This window comes from Triticum urartu, chromosome 7A (genome assembly GCF_056163025.1).
Source record: "Triticum urartu cultivar PI428250 chromosome 7A, HENAU_Tu73, whole genome shotgun sequence".
Taxonomy (NCBI): domain Eukaryota; kingdom Viridiplantae; phylum Streptophyta; class Magnoliopsida; order Poales; family Poaceae; genus Triticum; species Triticum urartu.
The window spans coordinates 732,483,007-732,505,671 of NC_141879.1; the positions used below are offsets into that span (position 1 = coordinate 732,483,007).

Here is a 22,665-nt window from a genome sequence, read left to right on the forward strand (position 1 = left end):
CATAAAGAAACCATCAACTCGGACAACTTGATGGTGTAGGTGGAGCTAGAGAAAAAAATCACATGGGCTGTGAGGACATGTGTCCCAACTGACGATGGGTCAAGCAGACTTTCTGGGCACCTGCAAAGATCCCAAGGTTTTGTCTGCATATGTGGGAGTTAGGACATATGGATTGGTCAGCGAACATTTGATGCACGGGGTTGGAGGGCAAAATGTGTCCGAACCACGCGGTTCGAACATTTAGGTGTGCTTTGACAGATTGCATTGGAGATGGCTTAAGATATGCTTAGTTCACACTCTTTTCTTATCTAGCCCTCCCCCTCACCCTACCGCATTTTTTTCAATTCCTTCAACGGATATTTACTTCAATAAAATTCTTTACCATTCTTTTTCTTGTATAATGAGTTTTTTTATACAAAACAGATGCAAAATATTTGCGTTGTTTGATTTGGTAACAATTTTAAAAAATAGAACGACAATGGAGGTGTCAAAGCCTATACTCTCAATAAATAATGTTCCCTAATGCCCATAACAATGATGATCTGGATGGAGGCATTTCTAAACACTCTAGCATTCTTCTCGGTGCAAATCTCTAAGACACATGCATAAATAATATTAATGTGACCATTTTTCGTCTAGATTCCTGGTTTCATGAACTTTATCCACAAATTTGTCAATGAGATCGGGCCGATAAGCCCTAGACAATCTTTAATAGATTCACAAATCCTCTTAGAGAAAATCATTTGAAAATAATGTAGGTTGTGAATTTGTTAACTCCCTTTCAAACCTGGCAAATGACACAAGTTGGTCAATTCCGACATTTCCGCGCGTGCGCGGGGGGGGGGGGGGGGGGGGGGGGGGGGTTACGCACTATTTTTTTGTCGGAAAAGTGGATGAGCCCAGCCAAGAGTTTTTGTTTAATGGGAGAGGATGGATTTTTTTAAATAGTTTGTGGGGTCAATGATAAAGTAGGCCCCATATATTTCGCTTTCCAATGCTCAACAAGTAGCCGTGAATTTCCACCAGATCATGTCTGTAATGATTCATGCAATGCATGACCAAGCAAATTTTGTTTTCTCATATGTTTTCCGAAGCGACATGTTTCTCAATGTGGCTAAAAGAAAAAAAACAAGTAAAGAAGCCTTCCAAATAAACAAAAAATTTAAGTCACAATTCATTTATTAACATATCAAACATCATTGAAATTATTAAATTCTGAAATTTTATGGTAAGAATGCATTTCATCAAATCTTTAATAAAAAACATAGTTACATATTTATTTATAAACATAGAAAAATGTTGCAATGAAAATATATTTTATTAAGACAAACATACACATCTTTGTTATTATATTTTTTATAATTTATAAAATTGAAAGAAAAAATCATACTAAATATAATAAAAAACAAATTCGGTCTTTTTTGTTTGCAATCGAGTACAAATATAATATTTTGGTTGGAAATCATTAGTGTAATTATCTTTCTAATAAAGATGAGGTCATGTTCTTTATATAAATACTCTGCCTTCTAATTATATACACTCATGTGAATGGTATATATATATGACGTGTTAAACTTAATTGTTTTTCTTTATTTATATTAAACATTTTTACTTTAGTACTATATGCTTTATCTTAGTAGTAACCACACATTATTTTATTAATACACGCAATTTTCAACATACTATTTTGACTAGTATTTTTTGTATAACTAGTATAATTAACTATATATTCACGCTTTGGTATAGTAACATTCATAATTTTTATTATTTATCATTATCCAAATAGTTTTCACATGTTAAAGATTAAATTATATTTTTATCAATAAATGATATAAATTTCATTTTAATTTGATATATTTATGCAAATCTTTTATCACAATGCATTTCTCCATAAATCTAAGAGAACAAATATATAACATTTCTTCGAGTATACATTTCTACAGATTATATTATAGCATTTTTATGTCTTTCCATATCCTTAGTATCCTTAAATATCCAAACTTGGTAGAGTGTGTTAAGAGTTTATGAGGAGTCTCAAATTTAGTTGTAACACCAAATAAATAAATTCTACCAACTGTATAGTGTGTAATGTGTCCATAAGTTCCTCTCCGCTCTCGTTACCGGAGCTTCCAACAAAGAAAGGGGATCCCATGAGTTCATCGAGGGTCGCCGAAAACCATGTCGGCTTACTCTCGCTTCGCACTTACTGCAATTAGGAGGAAGGGGGAGAGGGGGTTGAGCCCTGGTTGCTAATATATATGACTCAACTGTAAGATACTTGTATCATATCTAAAGAGATTTCTCACTTAATCGATGAACAAAGATGAACACAAAAGAAAATCCTTTCAAATATAGAAATCTGAATCTGGATGTAAGTTGGGGAGTATCCCTACAACCTGTGTTGTGGTCTTGCTCTGCTGAATCTCGATCAGAAAGCTGATTATGCATGCTGGGCAGATCGATCTGGACTCACCAAAAAAAAAGGAATAAAAACAGAGGCCAGAAACCAAGAACGATCTTGGCATTACACGGCAACAGTGCCACTTCGTGTTGTCTGACACAACCGCTGAAAACCACATCACTCCCTCACCACGCGCTGTACCTCGACCACACAAGCACACGTGCAAGCGCGTGTGTCACTGTCAGACATCAACCCACGTCCAGCTCAACTCATACTCGAGAGAGCTCAGCTGGGATCTTTATAAGGCAGCAACGCTGCACAGACAGACACGCAAGCAGCCGCGCACACCAACCATCGTCAAAGCGGTATCTCGACCGCAAGCCATGGCGCGCGCCTTTGCACGCTCCATCTCCTTCCCTCTCAGCCCCTCGAGGTCTCCCAAGGCGCGCGCTCCGTCCCCGTCGTACCACGGGCGGTCCGTGAGCTTGCCGTGCCGCTCGCACACGATCTTGGCGCACCTCCACACCCACATCCGCTCCGTGCGCGCCTGGGCGCAGCAGGGCACGGCGGCGTTGGCCGCCTCCGTGGCCACGGGGCTGGCGCACGTAGACGCGCTCCATGCCGCGCTCGGCGACCTGCTCGACCTGCCCGAGGCCCAGGCCGCGCTCTCCGGCGCCGGCGGCAGCGTCGACCGCCTCCTGGACTCCTTCCTCCGCCTCGCCGACGCGCACGGCTGCTTCCAGGAGGCCGTGGTGCCGCTCAAGCAGGACGTCGCCGAGGCTCTGGCGGCCGTGCGCCGTCGCGACGGGGCACGCCTGGCTTCGGCAGTGCGGTCGCAGCGCAGGGCCGGGAAGGAGCTCGCGCGCCTGGCCGCCACGGCCAGCGAGTGCGCCGTCGGGCCCTCGCGCCTGAGCATCCTCGGCGGCGGTCATGGCAGCTCGGCGGAGGTGGAGGTGACGGGGCTGCTGATGGAGTCGGCCTCGGCCACGGCGTCGGCTTCGGCCGCGCTGTTCGGGGCCGTGGCGGCCATGTTGGGGTCCGTGGCGGCGGAGTCGTGCTCGTGCAAAGGGACGGCGGCGCTGGCGTGCCTGGTGACGAAGAACAACAAGAAGGCGCCGGCGCCGGGGTCGGGGTCGGAGGAGATAGCCGTGGCGGAAAGGCTGGAGGAGCTGGAGGAGTTCATCGAGGAGATGGAGGCCGGGAGCGAGAAGGTGTTCCGGAGCCTCGTGCAGACCAGGGTCGCGCTCCTCAACATCCACACGCTCCACATCTTCTAGCTTTGCTACTATCATGTGCCATCCATCTTAGCTGTACTAGTGAAATTAGTGGCAGAAATCCAGCGTAACTGTAAATAAGTAGATGATGAATAGAAGAAGGAATTTGTAGTACTAAGAGCATCTCTAGCAGACGTAGATCATGAATAGAAGAACGAATTTGTAGTACTAAGAGCATCTCTAGCAGACTTCTTAAAATCGCAAATTGTAAAACTGAAATTCGGGAAAAAAAATGCATTTTAAGGGTTCATTTTAGCTACGGCCAAACAGACGCTGTAAACCAAACTGTAAAACTGGGATAAAGTGCTCTTTCCTCCAGTCCGGCCGCTGCCGCTCCTTCCCCCAGCCGGCCACACCGGCCGCGCCCAACCCCGTCGGCCACACCCAGTCCCTGTCGCTGCGCCCCATCTTCACGTCGGCCGCGCCCCATCACCACGCGGCCACGCCCCGTCGCCTCCGCCGTCCGTGCGTTGCTCTACTGTCAGCCACGCCGGCTGAGTCGTGCCCCTTTGCCCGCCGTGCCGGGAGGATTCCGGCGGCCAGGCTGAGGTCATGGGAGGCCACGGCGATGTCGAGCTCGTCCAATTTGAACCGGCGGCGATCGATTGCGGCATCTAGCGGCCTTTTCCGGTATGCGGTGATAAATTCCGACGAGTTTAGGGCGGATTCCGACAAACTCCACGGCGGCATGTTTGCTCCGACGAGTTTAGGGCGGATTCCGACAAACTCCGCGGCGGCATGTTTGCTCCGATGAGGTTTGACCGGTATACGAGGCCCTCTAGATTCGGCCTTCCAACCTTCAAAGACAAGGGTTTCGGGTGTGCATTTTCGGTGGCCCTTAAAAAATTTACAGGTTGGACCACTTTTACAATTTCTATTCTGAACACTTTTTTCGAACAAAATTATAAAACACAAAAAATTTACGGGTTTGACCACTTATACGGGGTCTGCTAGAGATGCTTTTATTGGATCTGCGCATCATTTAGTGTTCAGAGTTTACTACACTTTTCAAAATGTTAAAAGAGAAGTGGAGAGTGATAAAATATGATGCAGGGAATTAAGCATGACGTGTCATCACTGATCAGAAGTAATCTTATCATCCAAGCAAATTGTGCAACTCATGTTTCTTCTGAATCTAATGTTTGGTTAAAAAACAACTAGTTTGGATCTCCTCCCCCAATTTCGGCGTGAATTTGGAGACTTTGATTGCAAAGGCTCATCTGTTATTTACAGCCGAAGCCCATATATGGAGAGGGCCGTACACCACAGATGCACCGTCCTCTAAATAAAAAACACAATACTCCTCTTCTCAAAATATAAACCGTGCTTGACTTGGTCCTGTCTTTCATGCATGTTTTGATAATCAATACATATATCAAAACACATGGATTGAACATTTATAAATTGTATCACCGTATTGTCTGGAAAACAATTTCGTTTCATATATCTTTACACTAATTTATAGACATGCAGTAGTAAAATTCATAGAGAGTTGTGTGATGAAGAATAAAGATAAAGTAAATTATACCTTATATTTTAGAAAGGAGGGAGTGGTACTCTCTTTTTATTTGCACGGAGGGAATGGTACTCAGAAGCACCACATTCCGTCACTGAAAAGTCGGTTAGAAAAACAAAATTAAAATCGTTCATAAATCAAAGGACAGTACATCAGATGCCAACACAGGATACATGGGAGTCACCGGAGATGGGCAAGACATCGACATACTATTATCCCTAAATGCCCTTTTTTAAACTTAGACATCACTGACCCCTCGAAAAACTGATTCCCACATTTGATATGCCTCTAAGCCGTGTCAAATAGTTTCGCCAAATACTATGGCATCTTTACTTTTACCACATCAGATGGGCTAGCAACCTGGATTTAATAGGGCATGTTTGGGACTGCTCTGCTTCATAAAAATCGGTTTCGCTCCACTAAATTCACTTTGGAGCAGTTTTTTTTTTTGAGGGAACTACGGCGGGCAAGGCCAGCCTGAACTCATTTTATTGAAAACGTTTTACATAGTATTTACAGAGAGGTGAGAGGGGGAGGGGGGGAGGGGGGGGGGGGTTAAGGAGAAAGATAAAGCTAGGGACTAAGCTACATCCAGACGGGACAACATAATTCCCCAGTCGATCAGAATTTGTTTCCGGGTCTCATTAGCACGTCTGTTTGACCAAAGGAAGATTTCTTGAGCAGCACGACGGAGAACAGTTCCCAAGGATTCGACCTCATTTCGGAAAATTTTGGCGTTTCTTCTTTTCCAGATACTCCAGAGGATAGCCAAGATGACAGTGTTGCAGGCCTTGCAAGTAAGCTGTGGATTTTGCAGGTCGTGTATAGTCTCGCAATCAGCAGGAGCAATGTTGAGGGAGTCGACGACCGTCCAGACCTCAGAGGCCGTTGGGCAGTGTAGCAGCAGGTGGGAAGTTCATTCTGTTTCCGAGCAGAATGGGCAGGAGTCGGAGTCTGACAAGCTTCTTTGGAATCGACGCTCGTTGGTGAACAATTGCCCTTTGTATGCGAGCCAGAGAAACAACCTGCATCGGTTAGTCGCATAGTTCTTCCCTCAGATGAAGTCGTCTGTGAACAGATCCTCTGGCCGAGAGGCAAAAGCCGCTTCATATGCATTTGCAACAGTGAGGGGTTTGTCATTAATCCTGCATATACGTGAATCTGGCACCTGCGACATTAAGATAACAGTGGCTAATAGGGATCGCAAGGATTGAAGTTCGGAGTTAGCAGCGTTGGATAAACGTGGCTGTAGTGAAAGGCGCAGGTCCACATCGGCTAGCACGAACGCAACTGAGACATTCGGTTTGGTGGTGTGGGAGAAGAGATTTGGATAGTGGGAAGCTAGAGGAACGACGCTGATCCAGAGGTCCAGCCAGAAGGCGGTAGAGATACCGTTGCCAATTTTGACCCGGGTGATGGAGCGAAAAAAGGAAAGGCCGGAAGATAGATCTTTCCAGACGTTCGTGTGCAACCTATGGGAGTCCCCAATGTAGTGCCCACCAGCCCATCCGTAGGTGTTAGCAAGCCACGTCTCCCAGAAGGCGTTGCCTGGGCAGTGGATTTTACTTAGCGATTTGAGGAGGAGGCAAATATTGTGGGTGCGTAGGCAACGAAAACCGAGACCCCCCTTGCGAATCGGTGCACAAACCTCATCCCAAGCAACCTTACACTGTCCCCCATTGACAGTGCCGTCACCGGCCCAGAAGAAAGCGCGACAATGTTTGTCGATCTCTAGAGTAGTGCCAGCAGGAAGAAGCATAGCGCTCATGGCGTAGGTGGGGAGGGCACGAATAACGGACTTGACGAGGACCGCCCTACCGGCTGCAGAGAGGTGTCCTCACCACCCGGCCAACCGCTTGTCTACCTTGGCAATCATAGGGTGGAAATCTAGCAGCCGTAATTTATGCGTGGATAAAGGGAGGCCGAGGTAATTTTGAGGGAAAGAAGCAACTATGCAACCTAGAGAGGATGCCATAAGCATAGCAGAGTGAGGGTCTACGTGGATCGGAGCGAACGTGCTTTTCTCAAAGTTGATCGTAAGCCCAGTAGCCAATGAGAAGTTATGTAAAATAAGTTTAAGGTGGGCTAGATGGTCGGGGTCGGCCTTGATGATAATGAGAGTGTCATCGGCATATTGAAGCACCGGGCAGGGGGAGTTTGTGGTGATTGGATGTTGCAGAAGGCCTTGGTTGGAGGCATGAAGAATCATACGTTGCAGGATGTCGACAACAATAATAAATAGGTATGGGGAGATTGAATCGCCTTGCCTAAGGCCATTTTTTGCATTGGATCCAATTCCCGGGGACACCGTTGAGCAGGATGGCTGATTGACTGGAGTCATTTAACATCATAATCCAACGTATCCAAGTATCTGGGAAACCTTTCGCCTTGAGAATCTTGCACAGACAGTCCCAGGAGACTGAGTCGAAGGCTTTCTTAAAGTCTAATTTTAGAACTAAAGTCGGGCAATTCCACTTGTGGCAAGCTTGGACAATATCCGCGGCAAGGAAGAAGTTTTCCGCAATGTTACTGTTGGAAATATGCCCTAGAGGCAATAATAAATTAGTTATTATTATATTTCCTTGTTCATGATAATCGTTTATTATCCATGCTATAATTGTATTGATAGGAAACTCAGATACATGTGTGGATACATAGACAACATCATGTCCCTAGTAAGCCTCTAGTTGACTAGCTCGTTGATCAATAGATGGTTACGGTTTCCTGACCATGGACATTGGATGTCGTTGATAACGGGATCACATCATTAGGAGAATGATGTGATGGACAAGACCCAATCCTAAGCATAGCACTAGATCGTGTAGTTCGTATGCTAAAGCTTTTCTAATGTCAAGTATCATTTCCTTAGACCATGAGATTGTGAAACTCCCGGATACCGTAGGAATGCTTTGGGTGTGCCAAACGTCACAACGTAACTGGGTGGCTATAAAGGTACACTACATGTATCTCCGAAAGTGTCTGTTGGGTTGGCACGAATCGAGACTGGGATTTGTCACTCCGTGTAAACGGAGAGGTATCTCTGGGCCCACTCGGTAGGACATCATCATAATGTGCACAATGTGATCAAGGAGTTGATCACGGGATGATGTGTTACGGAACGAGTAAAGAGACTTGCCGGTAACGAGATTGAACAAGGTATAGGGATACCGACGATCGAATCTCGGGCAAGTACAATACCGCTAGACAAAGGGAATTGTATACGGGATTGATTAAGTCCTTGACATCGTGGTTCATCCGATGAGATCATCGTGGAACATGTGGGAGCCAACATGGGTATCCAGATCCCGCTGTTGGTTATTGACCGGAGAACGTCTCGGTCATGTCTGCATGTCTCCCGAACCCGTAGGGTCTACACACTTAAGGTTCGATGATGCTAGGGTTATAAAGGAAGCTTGTATGTGGTTACCGAATGTTGTTCGGAGTCCCGGATGAGATCCCGGACGTTACGAGGAGTTCCGGAATGGTCCGGAGGTAAAGATTTATATATAGGAAGTCCTATTTCGGCCATCGGGACAAGTTTCGGGGTCATCGGTATTGTACCGGGACCACCGGAAGGGTCCCGGGGGCCCACCGGGTGGGGCCACCTATCCCGGAGGGTCCCATGGGCTGAAGTGGGAAGGGATCCAGCCCAAAGTGGGCTGGGGCGCCACTTCCCTTAAGGCCCATGCGCCTAGGGTGAAGGGGGAACCCTAAGGAAGAGTCCCAAGGAGGGAAGGCACCTCCTAGGTGCCTTGGGGGGGAGGGAAACCTCCCCTGGCCGCCGCCCCCTAGGAGATTGGATCTCCTAGGGCTGGCGCACCCCCCCCTTGGGCTCCCTATATATAGTGAGGGTAGGAGGGCCTCTTGAAACACCCCTTATGCCTTTGGTGCAGCCCCTCCCTCTCTCCCAAGTTCTTCTCCTCTCCCGTGGTGCTTGGCGAAGCCCTGCAGGATTGCCACGCTCCTCCACCTCCACCACGCCGTTGTGCTGCTGCTGGATGGAGTCTTCCTCAACCTCTCCCTCTCTCCTTGCTGGATCAAGGCATGGGAGACTTCACCGGGCTGTACGTGTGATGAACGCGGAGGTGCCGTGCGTTCGGCACTTGATCATCGGTGATTTGAATCACGACGAGTACGACTCCATCAACCCCGTTCACTTGAACGCTTCCGCTTAGCGATCTACAAGGGTATGTAGATGCACTCTCCTTCCCCTCGTTGCTAGTCTCTCCATAGATAGATCTTGGTGATACGTAGGAAAATTTTGAATTTCTGCTACGTTCCCCAACAGTGGCATCATGAGCTAGGTCTATGCGTAGTTTCTATGCACGAGTAGAACACAAAGTAGTTGTGGGCGTTGATTTTGTTCAATATGCTTGCCGTTACTAGTCTTATCTTGATTCGGCGGCATCGTGGGATGAAGCGGCCCGGACCGACCTTACACGTACTCTTACGTGAGACTGGTTCCACCGACTGACATGCACTAGTTGCATAAGGTGGCTAGCGGGTGTCTGTCTCTCCCACTTTAGTCGGATCGGATTCGATGAAAAGGGTCCTTATGAAGGGTAAATAGCAATTGGCATATCACGTTGTGGTCTTTGCATAGGTAAGAAACGTTCTTGCTAGAAACCCATAGCAGCCACGTAAAACATGAAAACAACAATTAGAGGACGTCTAACTTGTTTTTGCAGGGTGTGCTATGTGATGTGATATGGCCAAAAGGATGTGATGAATGATATATATGATGTATGAGATTGATCATGTTCTTGTCAAGGGAATCACGACTTGCATGTCGATGACGAGACAACTTCAAGAAGACACGATGATGGAGATCATGATGATGGAGATCATGGTGTCATGCCGGTGACAAGATGATCATGGAGCCCCAAGATGGAGATCAAAGGAGCTATATGATATTGGCCATATCATGTCACTACTATTTGATTGCATGTGATGTTTATCATGTTTATACATCTTATTTGCTTAGAACGACGGTAGTAAATAAGATGATCCCTCATTAAAATTTCAAGAAGTGTTCTCCCCTAACTGTGCACCGTTGCTACAGTTCGTCGTTTCGAAGCACGCCGTGATGATCGGGTGTGATAGATCCTTACGTTCACATACAACGGGTGTAAGACAGTTTTACACATGCAAAACACTTAGGGTTAGCTTGACGAGCCTAGCATGTACAGACATGGCCTCGGAACATAGAGACCGAAAGGTCGAGCATGAGTCGTATGGTAGATACGATCAACATGAAGATGTTCACCGATGATGACTAGTCCGTCTTACGTGATGATCGGACACGGCCTAGTTGACTCGGATCATGTAATCGCTTAGATGACTAGAGGGATGTCTATCTGAGTGGGAGTTCATAAGATGAACTTAATTATCCTGAACATAGTCAAAAGGTCTTCACAAATTATGTCCTAGCTCGCGCTTCAGTTCTACTGTTTAGATATGTTCCTAGAGAAAATTTAGTTGAAAGTTGATAGTAGCAATATGCGGACTAGGTCCGTAAACCGAGGATTGTCCTCATTGCTTCATAGAAGGCTTATGTCCTTAATGCACCGCTTAGTGTGCTGAACCTCGAACGTCGTCTGTGGATGTTGCGAACATCTGACATACACGTTTTGATAACTACGTGATAGTTCAGTTAAACGGTTTAGAGTTGAGGCACCGAAGACGGTTTTTGAAACGTCGCGAAACATATGAGATGTTTCGAGGGCTGAAATTGGGATTTCAGACTCGTGCCCACGTCAAGAGGTATAAGACCTCCGACGATTTTCTTAGCCTGCAGACTAAGGGAGAAAAGCTCAATTGTTGAGCTTGTGCTCAGATTGTCTGAGTACAACAATCATTCGAATCAAGTGGGAGTTGATCTTCCAGATGAAATAGTGATGGTTCTCCGAAGTCATTACCACCAAGCTGCTAGAGCTTCGTGATGAACTATGATATATCAGGGACATATATGATGATCCTTGAGATATTCGCGATGGTTGACACTACGAAAGTAGAAATCAAGGAGGAGCATCAATTGTTGATGGTTGGTGAAACCACTAGTTTCAAGAAGGGCAAGGGAACAAAGGGATACTTCATGAAACGGCAATTCAGCTGCTGCTCTAGTGAAGAAACCCAAGGTTGAACCCAAACCCGAGACTAAGTGCTTCTGTAATAAGGGGAACAGCCACTGGAGCAGAATTACCCTAGATACTTGGTAGATGAGAAGGCTGGCAAGGTCGATAGAAGTATATTGGATATACATTGTGTTGATGTGTACTTTACTAGTACTCCTAGTAGCACCAGGGTATTAGATACCGGTTCGGTTGCTAAGTGTTAGTAACTCGAAATAAAAGCTACGGAATAAACGGAGACTAGCTAAAGGTGAGCTGACGATATGTGTTGGAAGTGTTTCCAATGTTGATATGATCAAGCATCGCATGCTCCCTCTACCATCGAGATTGGTGTTTGCATTGAGCATAGACATGATTGGATTATGTCTATCGCAATACGGTTATTCATTTAAGGAGAATAATGGTTACTCTGTTTATTTGAATAATACCTTCAATGGTCTTACACCTAAAATGAATAGTTTATTGAATCTCGATCGTAGTGATACACATGTTCATGCCAAAAGATAGTAATGATAGTACCACCTACTTGTGGCACTGCCACTTAAGTCATATCGGTATAAAACGCATGAAGAAGCTCCATGTTGATGGATCTTTGGGCTCACTCGTTTTGAAAAGTTTGAGACATGCGAACCAGGTCTATTGGTGTATATGCATAAAGAAACTCCATGCAAATGGACCGTTTGGACTCACTTGATTTTGAATCACTTGAGACATGCAAATTATACCACATGGGCAAGATGACTGAAAGCCTCGTTTTTCAGTAAAATGGAACTAGAAAGCAACTTGTTGGAAGAAATACATTTTGATGTGTGCAGTCCAATGAGTGCTGAGGCATGTAGTGGATATCGTTATGTTCTTACTTCACAGATGATTTGAGTAGATGTTGAGTATATTTACTTGATGAATCACGAGTCTGAATTATTGAAAGGTTCAAGTAATTTCAGGGTGAAGTTGAAAGATCGTCGTGACAAGAGGATAAAATATCTATGATATGATCATAGAGATGAATATCTGAATTACGAGTTTGGCACAGAATTAAGACATTGTGGAAACTGTTTCACAACTAATACAGCCTGGAACACCATAGTGTGATGGTGTGTCTGAACATCATAACTGCACCCTATTGGATATGATGCATACCATGATGTCTCTTATCGAATTACCACAATAGTTTATGGGTTAGGCATTAGAGACAACCACATTCGCTTTAAATAGGGCACCACGTAATTCCGATGAGATGACACCGTATGAACTACGGTTTAGAGAAACCTAAGCTGTCATTTCTTAAAAGTTTGGGACTGCGATGCTTATGTGAAAAGGTTTCAGGCTGATAAGCTCGAACCTAAAGCGGATAAATGCATCTTCATAGGACACCCGATACAGTTGGGTATACCTCCTGTCTCAGATTCGAAAGCAATAAGGGATTGTTTCTAGAATCAGGTAATTTCTCGAGGAAAAGTTTCTCTCGAAAGAATTGAGTGGGAGGATGGTGGAGACTTGATGAGGTTATTAAACCGTCTCTTCAACTAGTGTGTGGCAGGGCACAGGAAGTTGTTCCTGTGGCACCTACACCAATTGAAGTGGAAGCTTGTGATAGTGATCATGAAACTTCATATCAAGTCACTACCAAACATCGTAGGATGACAAGGATGCGTACTACTTCAGAGTGGTACGTAACCCTGCCTTGGAAGTCATGTTGCTAGACAACAATGAACCTACGAGCTATGGAGAAGCGATGGTGGGCCTGGATTCCGATAAATGGCTCAAGGCCATTAAATCCGAGAGAGGATCCATGTATGAAAACAAAGTGTAGACTTTGGAAGAACTACTTGATGGTCGTAAGGCTGTTGAGTACAGATGGATTTTAAAAGGAAGACGGACAATGATGGTAAGTATCCCCGTTAAGAAAGCTCGACTTGTCGTTAAGATGTTTTCCGACAAGTTCAAGGAGTTGACTATGATGAAACTTTCTCACTCGTAGCGATGCTAAGAGTCTGTTGGAATTATATTAGCGATTACTGCATTATTTATGAAATCTTGCAGATAGGATGTCAAAACATTGTTTCCTCGACGATTTTCTTGAGGAAAGGTTGTATGTGATACAACCGGAAGGTTTTGTCAATCCTGAGAGATGCTAATAAGTATGCAAAGCTCCAGCAATCCTTCTAAGGACTGGAGTAGGCATCTCGGAGTTGGAATGTATGCTTTGATGAGATGATCAAAGATTTTGGGTGTATACAAAGTTTATGAGAAACTTGTATTTCCAAAGAAGTGAGTGGGAGCACTATAGAATTTCTGATGAGTATATGTTGTTGACATATTATGGATCAGAAATGACGTAGAAATTCTGGAAAGCATATAGGGTTATTTGGAAAGTGTTTTTCAATGGAAAGCCTGGATTAAGCTACTTGAACATTGAGCATCAAAATCTATAAGGATAGATCAAAACGCTTAATGGTACTTTCAAATGAGCACATACCTTGACATGATCTTGAAGGTGTTCAAGATGGATCAGTCAAAGAAGGAGTTCTTGCCTGAGTTGTAAGGTATGAAGTTAAGACTTAAAGCTCGACCACGCAGCATAGAGAGAAAGGACGAAGGTCGTCCCCTATTCTTAAGACATAGGCTCTACAGTATGCTATGCTGTGTACCGCACCTGAAGTGTGCCTTGCCATGAGTCAGTCAAGGGGTACAAGAGTGATCCAAGAATGGATCACAGTACAGCGGTCAAAGTTATCCTTAGTAACTAGTGGACTAAGGAATTTTCTCGGTTATGGAGGTGATGAAGAGTTCGACGTAAAGAGTTACGACGATGCAAGCTTAACACCTATCCGGATAGCTCTGAGTAGAGATACCGGATACGTATAATGGAGCAACAATTTAGAATAACTCCAAGTAGAACAGTTATTTGAAATGGCTCCAAATAGAGCGTGGTAGCTGCATCTAGGAGATGACATAAAGATTTGTAAAGCACACACGGATCTGAAAGGTTCAGACCCGTTGACTAAAACCTCTCTCACAAGCAACATGATCAAACCCAGAACTCATTGAGTGTTAATCACATAGTGATGTGAACTAGATTATTGACTCTAGTAAACTCTTTGGATGTTGGTTACATGGCGATGTGACCTGTGAGTGTTAATCACATGGCGATGTGAACTAGATTATTGACTCTAGTGCAAGTGGGAGACTGTTGGAAATATGCCCTAGAGGCAATAATAAATTAGTTATTATTATATTTCCTTGTTCATGATAATCGTTTATTATCCATGCTATAATTGTATTGATAGGAAACTCAGATACATGTGTGGATACATAGACAACACCATGTCCCTAGTAAGCCTCTAGTTGACTAGCTCGTTGATCAATAGATGGTTACGGTTTCCTGACCATGGACATTGGATGTCGTTGATAACGGGATCACATCATTAGGAGAATGATGTGATGGACAAGACCCAATCCTAAGCATAGCACTAGATCGTGTAGTTCGTATGCTAAAGCTTTTCTAATGTCAAGTATCATTTCCTTAGACCATGAGATTGTGCAACTCCCGGATACCGTAGGAATGCTTTGGGTGTGCCAAACGTCACAACGTAACTGGGTGGCTATAAAGGTACACTACATGTATCTCCGAAAGTGTCTGTTGGGTTGGCACGAATCGAGACTGGGATTTGTCACTCCGTGTAAACGGAGAGGTATCTCTGGGCCCACTCGGTAGGACATCATCATAATGTGCACAATGTGATCAAGGAGTTGATCACGGGATGATGTGTTACGGAACGAGTAAAGAGACTTGCCGGTAACGAGATTGAACAAGGTATAGGGATACCGACGATCGAATCTCGGGCAAGTACAATACCGCTAGACAAAGGGAATTGTATACGGGATTGATTAAGTCCTTGACATCGTGGTTCATCCGATGAGATCATCGTGGAACATGTGGGAGCCAACATGGGTATCCAGATCCCGCTGTTGGTTATTGACCGGAGAACGTCTCGGTCATGTCTGCATGTCTCCCGAACCCGTAGGGTCTACACACTTAAGGTTCGATGATGCTAGGGTTATAAAGGAAGCTTGTATGTGGTTACCGAATGTTGTTCGGAGTCCCGGATGAGATCCCGGACGTTACGAGGAGTTCCGGAATGGTCCGGAGGTAAAGATTTATATATAGGAAGTCCTATTTCGGCCATCGGGACAAGTTTCGGGGTCATCGGTATTGTACCGGGACCACCGGAAGGGTCCCGGGGGCCCACCGGGTGGGGCCACCTATCCCGGAGGGTCCCATGGGCTGAAGTGGGAAGGGATCCAGCCCAAAGTGGGCTGGGGCGCCACTTCCCTTAAGGCCCATGCGCCTAGGGTGAAGGGGGAACCCTAAGGAAGAGTCCCAAGGAGGGAAGGCACCTCCTAGGTGCCTTGGGGGGGAGGGAAACCTCCCCTGGCCGCCGCCCCCTAGGAGATTGGATCTCCTAGGGCTGGCGCACCCCCCCCTTGGGCTCCCTATATATAGTGAGGGTAGGAGGGCCTCTTGAAACACCCCTTATGCCTTTGGTGCAGCCCCTCCCTCTCTCCCAAGTTCTTCTCCTCTCCCGTGGTGCTTGGCGAAGCCCTGCAGGATTGCCACGCTCCTCCACCTCCACCACGCCGTTGTGCTGCTGCTGGATGGAGTCTTCCTCAACCTCTCCCTCTCTCCTTGCTGGATCAAGGCATGGGAGACTTCACCGGGCTGTACGTGTGATGAACGCGGAGGTGCCGTGCGTTCGGCACTTGATCATCGGTGATTTGAATCACGACGAGTACGACTCCATCAACCCCGTTCACTTGAACGCTTCCGCTTAGCGATCTACAAGGGTATGTAGATGCACTCTCCTTCCCCTCGTTGCTAGTCTCTCCATAGATAGATCTTGGTGATACGTAGGAAAATTTTGAATTTCTGCTACGTTCCCCAACAGTTACGTTCTTTAATGAACCCAGATTGGTTAGGGTGGACGAGGTCCGGAATAAGCGGTTGAACACGATTAGTTAGGCATTTGGAGTAGAGTTTTACGGAGCAGTTCTGAAGCGAGATCGGCCTGAGGTGATCTGGTTCGGAAGTTGCTAGTTTTTTAGGAATGAGAACGATAAAGGACTTGTTAATGCGTGTAAGGTCGGTGGTGCAAGAGTGAAAAGAAGATAAAAGATGCATCAAATCGTTTTTAACAAGATCCCAGTTTGCTCTGTAAAAAGCCGGCCCAAAGCCGTCTGGGCCTGGACTTGCGTTGTCGTTCATGGAGAGGAAAGCCTTCTTGAGCTCATCTATGGTGAAAGGCACGCATAGAGCGTTGGACTGAGACGAATTGAGACGAGACGTTGAAACCAACTCATCAAGGTTGGGGGGCATGTGACAGGCGGTTGGAGAGCCGATGATTTTTTTTGAAGTACTCACGTAGAGCCTGATGCTTGCCTGAGTGAGAGGAAACATCGAAGCCGTTTACGGTGATGGCCTTTATCTGCTTTTTACGCATACGAATGGTGGCGCAAAGGTGGAAATACTCAGAGTTCTCATCTCCGAGGGAACAGTCCTTAATTTTGGCACGTTGACGCCAGTAAAGCGCGGAGAGAGCATTGTGTCGATGTAGCGAGAGAGCCACCTGGGTGCGCAAGGAGCGTTCGAGGGTGGACAAAGTACGCGATTCTTCTATCTTGTCAAGGAAGGTGATGACAGTTTTACAGTTTTTGGTGATCACCAGAGGAGACCTAGCCTTCCTAGCCCAAGTCTTGGCTGCGGCCCGCATCCGTTTTAGTTTTAGGCATAGAGAGGCTATGTTCTGAGAGGGAGGAACACTGTTCCAATTTTGCGTGATAAGATTTTTGAAAGGCTGTAAACGCAGGAGACCATTGTTGAAGCGAAAGATGGATGGTTTAGGAATTTTGGAGGATGCAGAGAGGACTAATGGAACATGGTCTGACGTTGTATGGCAAGAGGATGTGAGAGAAGAGTCTGGTAGAAGAAAGCTCCGGTCGGTGTTAACGAAAGCCCTATCGAAACGAACGAGGATAGGAGGGGTCTGCTAATTGGACCCGGTATATAACTTGTCGAGCAGGGGAAGCTCCTGAAGCTTAATTTGATTAAGCACGGAGGAGAAGAAATTAGCCTCAGAGTGGTCAAAGTTATCATTCGATCGTTCTGAAGGTCTGATAGTGAAGTTAAAGTCGCCAATAAGCGCCAAGGGCCGGAGACAGATTGGTCTAGCTGAAGTAGTTCATTGGCAAAGGCTTGCTTGTCTGAGGTAGCACACGGGCCATAAATATTCGAGATTGAGAAGGTATCGTTATTAGCCTTGGCCGCGAAGTGTAACATTAAGGAGAACGTTAGTGAAGTAACAGAAGAGACCGAGAAGTCCTGATCGTTCCAGGCAGTAAGGATCCCGCCGGCAGATCCAATTGCGGGAAGAAAGTGAAAGGAGCGCAGATTAGGGGGAAGAAAGGAGCTAGCCTTAAAAAAGGAAATGTCGTCAAGTTTGGTTTCCTGTTGACAAATTAAGGAGGCATCGAGGCCGGAAAGAGCAGATTTAATGTCATTGCATTTTTTTTGTTTCTTCCTAGACCACGAACGTTCCAAGAGATTATCCGGGTTTTAAGATTCATAAAAACTGGGCGGACACCAAAGTTGAAAGGATACAAGGCCGGACTGGGCGAACTTGAAGCAACTGAATTTAAAACAAAGAAGGCCTAAGGCCGAGAGATAGCTAGCACAAGTGCACAGGTGCGACGAAGCGAAAAGCAAATCACCGCCGCGGCCTAGCTCAGAAGAGCCTAACCCTAAGGCCGAAGCACTACTAGGAACGATACAACCCGTCACAGGCCGACGGTAGGGGGCAACGATGGGACACGCATCACGGGAGAAGATGCACAACATTAAGCAGATGGTTCTCCGTCAGAGAGGGTTGAGATGGGCACGTCGCAGGCGGCAGCGAGTTCGAGGACATCGCGGCGAGGGAGCGGCGAGGTCACTTCGCTTGCCATGTCGATGAGCTTCGAGGGGATCAGCGCCTTCCCACCTTCAGAGAGCTTTCCTTCCTTAAGAGTGCGGACCCGTTGAGAGGCCTTTTGAAGGATGGAGACATAGGTCGGAGGCTCGATGTCGGCGAGGCGTGCACTCCGGCGGCGGGCTGGGGGAGACGCCGGAGTGACATGCTGCATGGCATCCGAAGCAGGATCCTCAGCGATCTCATGCACCAGCGGCGTAGCTGGCCAGGAGAGGTCGATGCCGTCAAGGCCACCAAGAGGGGCGTCGGGCGGTGGAGCGGGCAGTGCCTGGGAGTCACGGTAGACGACGTCGACGGAGGTGACCAACGATTTGGAAGGACCGACCGTGGCAATCTTGGAGAGATGACCGATGGAGGCAGTGGCGAAGTTGGCGACGAGAATGCCGGGCGCCGCACCGAGAGTCTGCATGGGGATGCGGTAAAAGCCGCGATCAGCAAAGGCGCTGATCACAACGATGTCGAAGAAGCCTGGGCGCATGTAGATGAGGATGTTGGCTGGCTTCTCGAGAAGAGGCTTGGCCTTGACAGCGGGCGCCGGGGAGGCCCACATCGTGCGTCCGCGGGAAGCTCCGCGACCCGCCCCCCGTCATCGTTCGAGGCTAGGGGCGGCGGAGGGGGGGCGAGATGCTCGCCCATGCCGACGGGGAAGTCGTCGTCAGCATTGCCATCAGAGGGTGGTGCAGAGGCGAAGTCGAAACCGGCGGCGGGCAGGTTGGTGCAGGAGATGATGGAGACCGAGGCGATGGTGCCAATGCCATTGAAGCCGTGCATGGCCAGGGCGTGAGGGATGTCATTGACATCCCTGGCCTTGACAGTGACGAGCACCGCGGAGTAGTCAATGCCGGCCAAGCAAATAGGGTTTATGTCGAAAGGATTGGCATAGGGGCCAGTGGAGTGGAGGATATGCTGGGGGAACCAGTGTTCGATGGGGAAATCTTCTATGGCGAGGGCGGCAAGGTCACGATGAGGGAAGAGGAAGCGGTTGTCGGTGTCGCTGTGGCAATTGAGGTGGACGGTGTGCTCACGGCCCAGGAAAGGGCCCTCCTCGATGGTGCGCTCGCGGTCGTCAGGCGTGGCGAAGACGACCATGCCCACCCCATGAGAGGCAGTGACCAGAGCGTAGGGCGGGTTCCCGGCCTCCTCTTGGAAGGCGCGACGAACGATGTTTGCCAGGTTGGCCGCCGGGGGGTTGACATAGGCATAGGAGAGGTTCTCGAAGTGCTCGAGGGGGACGTAGGGCATGAACACGTTGACGCAGTCGGGCACGAGGAGCGTGGCTCCATGTCGATGTCGACGGAGGCCTCGTCGGAGTCCGTGGACTCCTCTCCGGAAGCAAACTCCACCTCCTCGGGATCCTCCTCCTCGCTGCTGTCATCGGAGAGGATGATGACGGAGCCGAAGGAGGTCGAGCGATCGTGGGCGACTGGAGTGGCGGTGGCTGGAGTAGAAGGGGTGGAGCTGGGAGCAGCGCCGGGCACCACCGGAGCAGCCATCACCTCCTCCACGGGCGCCAGGGGGATGAAGTACGCCATAGGACCTGCGTGGTGAGATGAGAGGGAGGGCGAGGGAGAAGAGCCGTTAGTCAACCGAGAGGAAAACGGGAGAGATGGGGAGGAGGCGCCAAGGAAACGAGAGGGGAGCGTACAGTCTCGCTGCCGGTGGCCGGAGATCCAATAGTTCCTACATCGCATTGGGTCTCTGCAGTGGCGAACTCGGTGGTTTAGGGCTAGGCAGCGAAAGCAGCGCATGGAGAAGTTTGAGGGAAGGCGCTGTTTAAAAAGAGGTGAAGGAGTGGCAAGGATAGACGTGCTTTGGCGGGAAGAGGGGCGCGCCGCGCCATGCAACAGAGCATGGGCGAAGGAGGTGTGAGGAGGGTGAACCGAGGCAACCAGGTCGACAGGAGGCGCAGAGGTGGCAGACACACGCGGATGCCCAGAGTGGGAGAAGGTCAAACCTGTGGGTTGGAGAGGGGGGGGGGGGGGGGGGGGACTTTCTAAAAGGAAGAAATTGGGCTTTGCATGCGTTAGCCATGGGAGAGGCCCCTCCGGAGTTGGCAAAATGCCAGTGGCGCTACAATCGATAGCAATGGGCCTCCTACGTGGGAACCGATGGGCATCGGGAGGGGGGAGGCGGGTGTTATGGCACGGCCCGGCAATGGGCAGGGAGGCGTGTGGTGATGGGTTGTGTGCAAAGGTTTGTTGGCTGCATGCGAGGGATCTGGGAGCGCACTCGGATTGGCCAGGAGGGGAGTTGCATGCATGCGCGTCGGGGGCGAAGGGTTGTTGGCTGCATGCGAGAGATCCAGGAACGCGCGCGGATTGGCCAGGAGGGTGGTTGCATGCATGCAAATCGGGGGCGGGGCAGGTCTTGTGAGCCTCTATCTGAGCAACAGGAGTCGTTGATGCAGCACGGGGGTCCGTGGTGATCTCATGCGCGGGGAGCACGGTTCCTGCGCGCGCGCCAACCAAGGTAGCAGAGGGAGCAGGAGGGTTCGCATTGGCATGGCTGGCAGCGGTGGCCAGTTGAACAGGAGCACGCGCAATAGGACAGGAGGGTCGGACAAAACCAACATTGAAGAGGGTTACGTCTCCATGGCAGTCACGCACCGGGAAGAAGACAAACTGGTGGGAAATTTGAACGCCAGAAAACGACGAGCCGGAGCCGGAAGGGGGACCACATGTGAAACGAAAGCCTAATCTCACCAGCGCTAATACTTCCTAACGTAACAATGAACTTCGCGATATCTGAATTAGCCACTGTTAACGAAAATAAGCCAGCACCAAAAGAACGAATCATAGGGATTTCAGACTCCGACCCTAACCAACACTTTAGCAAGGAGAAGACAACAAGATCATCAAGGCTAGGGGACGGGGGAAGCAGCTTGATCCATACGGAAGTTGGGGAAACCAACTTCAAATTCGGATCAAGAGGCGAACATACCGGCGATGAGAAGTTCTCTAGCACGAACTGCAGAAGCGCGTCACCAGGCGATGATCCCATGGAAGCATGAAAGCCCGATCGTAGAGCCGCAGGTGTTGAAGGAGATAGGAATCCAAAAGCAGCCTCCGACGACCCGGCCGGTGGGAAGCGCCCGAATTCTTCAATGGCAGTCGCCGGCACCGAGCCCCCCCTCCTGGGAAGAGGCACCAACAGCGGCGGTAGGAGCAGTCTTCATGGAGGAAGAAAGGCTCAAAAGCCAAGGTGGTGGGGAATTATGGGACATGGTATGGTGTTCATCGTGCTCGAAGAGGGCGGCGACGACAAGTTTGATGCCCGCCTTGCGGCGAGCGAAGTTTAGTGGAGCAGATCTAAGCCATCGGACGCCGCGTGCAGAGCTGAGGCGGCAGGTGGCCGAAGCTGGACGAACGGCGGCCGGACGGCCGCCGCGGACGGTGGAGGCTAGCTAGTGCTCCTTCCAAGAACCCGTAGTTCTCTCGCTTCACTTTGGAGCAGTTTCATCCAGAAGGTGTAGTACTACCAAAGAGAATGTTTGGCTTTCATCTAGCTCCAACTTCAAGAATGAGAAATTTGGTGATAAGGATCTATTTGATTGGTTGAGGGGGGAGAAACGAAGGGTATCCACTTAGTAGTGGCAGTGGTGGGTAAATTCCACCCAACTCCAGCTTGTAGAGTTTTTTGAAGCACCCCTGAAGAGTTTCATAAAAAACTGGGAGTTGTACCCCAAATTCTAGTTTTTTCGCGGAGCGGCATATCGTGAGGCTACCCCGTTTTACTGTTTGGCTTATGTTTTCTGAAGCGGAGTTGAATTTAAAAAGCAGAGCAGTCCGAAATAGGCTCCAAGTCGGGGACGTGGAGTAACTGAGCACGAGCTCACAGGAGCTTGTTATCCAAGTCGTTGGTTGGCGCATCTGGATCTGTGCCATAGTCTTATACTCGCGCATGCAGTTCGCCAGAAAATCAAACACTGTTGGGAAATACATACGCGACAGCGCAGGGTGGTGGGCCTTCGCGTGGGGGAGAGTCGACGGATCTGACGACAGTTTGGACGGCCGTCGGTCTCCGGCGAGGTGAGCCGTGGAACAGAATCAGCATTCCCCGTCTGATCCGTGGACCAGGACAGTTGCTTTCCGCTTGGTGGTGGCAGCACAGAGGCGACGAACGCCAGCGGCGAGACAACATGGAGTTTCTGATGTAGCCTATCAGCATGTAAGTGGATCTTTGCCTTTCCGGCGATGCCGCCTCCCTTTTTGGGCCCTCGGTTTTAGCTGATACAGAGGTTGGCTTTCTCCGAAGTTTCAGATCCAGTCTGCTTGAGGAGGTAGGGGAGAGCTTGGTGCCGGCTCCTGGTTGTGAATGT

At 48.4% G+C, this 22,665-nt stretch overlaps 1 protein-coding gene and 1 pseudogene across 1 annotated transcript; one reads left to right on the forward strand and one right to left on the reverse strand.

The window, feature by feature from the left end:
* The first annotated feature begins 2,452 nt into the window (after nucleotides 1-2,452).
* Nucleotides 2,453-3,837, forward strand: LOC125524121 (uncharacterized). Its single transcript, XM_048689193.2, has one exon. The coding sequence runs from the start codon at nucleotides 2,785-2,787 to the stop codon at nucleotides 3,676-3,678; it is 894 nt and encodes a 297-aa protein (XP_048545150.2). The 5' UTR covers nucleotides 2,453-2,784; the 3' UTR covers nucleotides 3,679-3,837.
* A 12,845-nt stretch (nucleotides 3,838-16,682) lies between these two features.
* Nucleotides 16,683-17,946, reverse strand: LOC147962408 (uncharacterized; annotated as a pseudogene).
* Between the last annotated feature and the right edge of the window lie 4,719 nt (nucleotides 17,947-22,665).

Bases quoted from the DNA above. Each gene is read 5' to 3' on its own strand.
- LOC125524121 (XM_048689193.2), top strand. From the start codon at position 2,785: ATGGCGCGCGCCTTTGCACGCTCCATCTCCTTCCCTCTCAGCCCCTCG.